General features: G+C 54.9%; 1 protein-coding gene across 1 annotated transcript; it reads right to left on the bottom strand.

Moving 5' to 3' along the window:
* Positions 1-40: 40 nt before the first annotated feature.
* On the bottom strand, positions 41-3,803 carry LHX5 (LIM homeobox 5). Its single transcript, XM_056820944.1, has 2 exons — positions 3,157-3,803; positions 41-431 (listed from the first exon to the last, which is right to left on the bottom strand). The coding sequence occupies exons 1-2, from the start codon at positions 3,327-3,329 to the stop codon at positions 41-43; spliced, it is 564 nt and encodes a 187-aa protein (XP_056676922.1). The 5' UTR covers positions 3,330-3,803.
* Between the last annotated feature and the right edge of the window lie 708 nt (positions 3,804-4,511).

The following is a 4,511-nucleotide window of genomic DNA, read 5'->3' as shown; positions in this document are numbered from 1 at the left end:
CTGAATCGGACGGAAGAGGATTGAGATCTGCCCCCACTCTCTAGCCTTTCACCTTCCCTCCCCGACGCCCCATCGCCCAGATGAGCCCAGGCTGAGGTTTGGGCGGAGGCTGTGGCTGCAGCGGGAGCACGCAGACCCAGGTCGGTCCAGTCCAGGCCCCAAAACCTCGCGTGCGCCAGCCGCAGGCCTCGGGCCGGCTTCGGGTACCTGAGTTTAGGCTGCCTTCCTTGACACTGGGCGAGTTCAAATAGTCCTCTTTGCAAACAAATTTGTTCTCATCTATAATATAGAGTTCCTCGCCAGTGGACAGTTGCTTGTTGCAGACCATGCAGGTGAAACAGTTGAGGTGAAATACTTTGCTTCGGGCCTTCCGAACCAGGTCGCTGGGGGAGATTCCCTGCGCACACCCAGCACATTTGGTGCCAAACCGCCTGAGGAAAGAACAGGGAGCGAAGGGGGAGAGGGACAGAGAAGCGTTAAGGTCAGGGAGGACCCGGTACCCTGACTCCGGTCTGGGACTGTGCCTCCCAGCCCTATAGACTTGTATGTCCCTGCTGGCACTGCCTAAACTCCTCACCTCTACCCAAGATCTCCACTCTTTGACTCCTCTCTTCCCTATCCCGAATCCTCTTGGTTCTCTCTCCAGCTTCTCCGGCTGGGGTGGTGGTGGTGGTGGTAGTGGTGATGGTCTAGGGGATTTCTAGTATTGTAGTTAATGATTATTCATCACAATTATTATTAATAACAATTAATAACAAGGTAGTAGACAATCTGATTGAGCAGGAGACAGACTCCCCATCTGGCTTCCCATGAAAATAATAATGAAGACAGAAAAAAGGTAAGATCAGATTTCAGTAAAAAAATAAAATAAAATAAAAAACTACCCTAGGCCAATATCCCGTGGACCCCAAAGACCAAGTGCTGGTGCCTTGGTACAGGCTTGGGAAGAGAAGATTGGATTCCCCCGGGGCAGAGGATGGTGAAGAGAGGGGCTCGTGTATGGAGAGCAGCAGGAGGTGGATTTCTCAGAGGCAAATAGAAAATAGAATGCTAGGGGCTAGGCAGAAGCAGGGATGCTGCCCATCCCAAGCAAAACCAAATTCCATTCCTGCAACGGGCAGGGCTAGACAGATCCGAATGGAAGGTATAGACTTGGGGTCCTTGCTTCCCTCAGGACTCATTTCTCAGGGTTCAGCCCTACTTTGTTCAGCTATTCTTGAAGACACTGGGCAGTCCTGGGGCTTTAAATGACACTTTCTCCCAGGAATGAGGGGTCAGGAAAGGGAGTGGAGTATAACATGGAGAAGCCCTGTGTCCTTGGGATTACAAAATTGGCTTCTTGTTGCCAAGGAATTTAGGACAATTCCTCCCTCTCCCAGGACCTCTTAAGCTAATTTTAGGGAATCCCCCTGTTTTGTTTTGTTTTGTTTTGTTTTGTTTCAGCTAGCCTGCCTGCCGAGGGAGCTCAGGGCTTGTGGACCAGGTGGGATGGGTGGTGAGAGAGATGTATTTTTTCTCGTCTTAGGTTGATGGGAAGTCCACAGGAAAATACATCTAGATAAAAGACACACTCTAAAGACACACCAACATACACTTTAGCACTCACATAGACACACAGGCACAGAGAGACTCGAATAGAAACAGGAATACACAGACACAAACACACAAACTAATAGGCACACACCACACAAAGACATGAACACCCACAGGTATTCATAGGCACACAAACAAGACTCACCAACACATATAAGCCCACTTTCCTGTGGGCAGATACAGAGGCAGAGGAGCAGGCCAACACACAAAGGTGCACTGACATACACAAAGACACAGAGTCACATACTCATATGGACACACAAGCACACACATACACACAGAAATGGCCTGGCTCTCCCAAACGGGGAGAATTGGGGTGACGTTGATGCAGTGAGCACATTAGGCCCCATAAGTCATTTTCGGTCTTATCCTGAAGCATAATTGACTCATCTGTGCCTTATCCAAAATCATTAGAAGCTTTGAAAGCACCGCAACATGAGGGGGGCCGGGCAGCTAGCACCTATTAGGAGGGAGTAGTTTACATGTGTAAAGCAGAGCCTGGCATTTCACCTATTGAAATTCACCTATATGGGGCCTGGGGGGCTAGGGAATCTCACCTCCTGGTTCTCTCTGGGGGTCTTTCCCTCCCTGCCTATCCCCCTGCCATCCCACACAAAGCCTTCTCTAGCCCCTAGCTCCCACCTGCCCTAAGGAGGTTTTTCAAGAAAGGGAAAGAGGTAGGAACGATTTTTTAAAAGCCAATGCCTCCAAACAACTTTCTAAAGGGGAAAGAAAAGCGCTCCCCTCCCCACCCCCACACACCTGGACCCGAGAGAGCTACTCAACCAGTTCTTCCGACTCCCCCATCCCCCAGTCCCCAATTCGGGGCCTCGGTGCTTCTGTGATTTCCGAATCCCCACTCAGTGGGGCTCACTGGCTTAATGCCGGTTCCCGGGCTCTGGCCAGGGCCGGCTCGCAGCGGGCATTCCCTTTCTTTCCTGGCCTGAGTTAAGCAGATCACGGGCAGTGTTTCCACAAGAGAGCCCAGGTTTCTAGACAGACATGGGCAGGCCTGGTTAGCCTCTGACCATCTGTGCTGATTCGGGAGAGTGACTAGAAAAGTTTGTTGGGCTCCCCCATCTTCTCTCTCCCCTCCTAGCTCTGAATTATTCCCTTCCTTCCATCTCAGCAATCCCAGTGTGTGTGCGTGCATGTGAGGTGGGCTGGAGTCTTCTGGGGTTAGAACTGCTCGCCCCGGGTCGTAGGAGGACCTGGAAGGTAGTAGAAAGGCTTCTAGTCCTTCACCCCGACTCTGCAGCCCCCGGCACCTGTGGGAAGGATAGCTAAGTGAGGTAGGCTTCCCATCCCAGCCCCTGAGCATTCAGGCACCTGAGCTGAATTGGAAACAGAGGGTGTGTGTGTGTGTGTGTGTGTGTGTGTGTGTGTGTGTGTACATAAAAAGTCCCCAAGCCCGGCCCCTGGCCCTCCACCCCATGCACTTCAGCTTCTCCAGAGCACTCTGCACGACTTCGCTCAGTTCTTAGGCTGGAGGAGGAGAGGGGAGACAAGAGGAGAGGAGGAAAGAGAGGCCAAGGGCGGGGAGCCCGTGTGGGAGTCACTCACCTGAAGAAGTCGTTCTTGCAATAGAGTTTCCCTTCCCGCGAGAAACACTTCTCTGTGAGGTTACATTTGCACTCGCAACATTGAACACACTTAATGTGCCACGCGCGGTCCAGGACGTTGAGCAGAAACCGGTCCAGGATGGGCCGCTCGCAGCCGGCACAATGCACCATCATGACCCTAGGGCCCGGGAAAGCCAGCCGCTTCCCCCCGCTGCCCTCTCGGCTCGGGAATCCAGGCGTTTGCGGTTCTCGCTCCAGGAGCGTGCGTACCCCGGCCCGGCCCGGCCCGATGCGCCCGCCGCTACCGGGCGGCCGCGAGTCCCGGGCGCCGCTACCCCGGGCCGGCTGAGCGGGCAGCCAAGACGCCAGAGAGTCAATCCTCAGTGCTGGAGTGGGTCGGGGGCAGTCAGCTCTCAGTGGCTAGGAGCGGGGAGATCAGTGGTGTCGTTTCACAGCCTCATCCCCTCGACCTGGGCCTTGCGCTCCCCGGATCTCTAAGCGTCCCCCCCGTGCGCAGCAGCGGTGGCTCTCTCCCCACCTCGCGAGCTGTTTCCCCGGGTGTCGGAGTGTCTGCTACTTTTCTCCACTTTCATGCCGTCCGCATCCTCATCTTTGTCTGGCCGCTGACTAATTCGCGCATCCTTATTCAGATTTGGTGACGTGGCGACGCACGTAGCGCGCTCGGCGGCCAATGAGCGCGCCGTGGTCATGGCAACCTCTTAAATTTATAGCATATCTAAATTGGCTACAGCATTGTGGTCCGGACAGAGCAAAAAAACAAGGCGTCAGTATTGTTGAGTATTAGATTGTACCTGGTGCTGGGGCTAAGTAAGTATTTACCTTCTCGTTTTGGGGGAGGGGGCGGGGGCGGCGGGGCGACTCTGGAGGTCCACGCGCCTGCCTCCTCGGCTTGCTGGGGGTTGGCCCCCTCTGCTCGCTCTCGCTCTCTCTGCCCAGAAGTGTCTGAGGGCAGGCAGGTCACAGGCTGGGGGGGACCAGGGCCCGGCTGGGAAGAAGCAAGAGCCAAGGGCTTGGGCCTGGTCTTCCTCACCCCTCCTGTCTCTCTACCCTGTGCAGGCTGGGGGCGGCCCATGTTGCAGAGGTAGCGTTGACTGGAAAGTAAATCCAAACCTAGAGGGGGCCAGTGTATGCCCCACCCCCTCCACCTCCTACCCGGGTCTCCTCTCCTGCCCTCCCCTCCCCCAAGTCCCAATGAGTTGAGCCTCCGGCCCTTGGCCCTGGTGGATAGGAAGAAGGGTGAACTGATGGGATGGGCTAGGGATTGGGGGGGCGGTCTTGGTTTATGGCCTGTCCAAGCTGACCCCAAGGAGCTTTGAAGGCTCGACTTTAGTTAAA

Source organism: Monodelphis domestica, chromosome 3, assembly GCF_027887165.1.
Source record: "Monodelphis domestica isolate mMonDom1 chromosome 3, mMonDom1.pri, whole genome shotgun sequence".
Classification (NCBI taxonomy): Eukaryota; Metazoa; Chordata; class Mammalia; order Didelphimorphia; family Didelphidae; genus Monodelphis; species Monodelphis domestica.
Note: the sequence above shows the minus strand (reverse complement) of the source record. Positions and strands in the feature narration are given on the sequence as shown.

Excerpts from the sequence above, each read along its gene's own strand:
- LHX5 (XM_056820944.1), bottom strand. The coding sequence starts at position 3,329 with ATGATGGTGCATTGTGCCGGCTGCGAGCGGCCCATCCTGGACCGGTTT. Across the intron at positions 432-3,156 it reads TGCAAGAACGACTTCTTCAG|GCGGTTTGGCACCAAATGTG; the intron begins GTGAGTGACTCC and ends TTCTTTCCTCAG.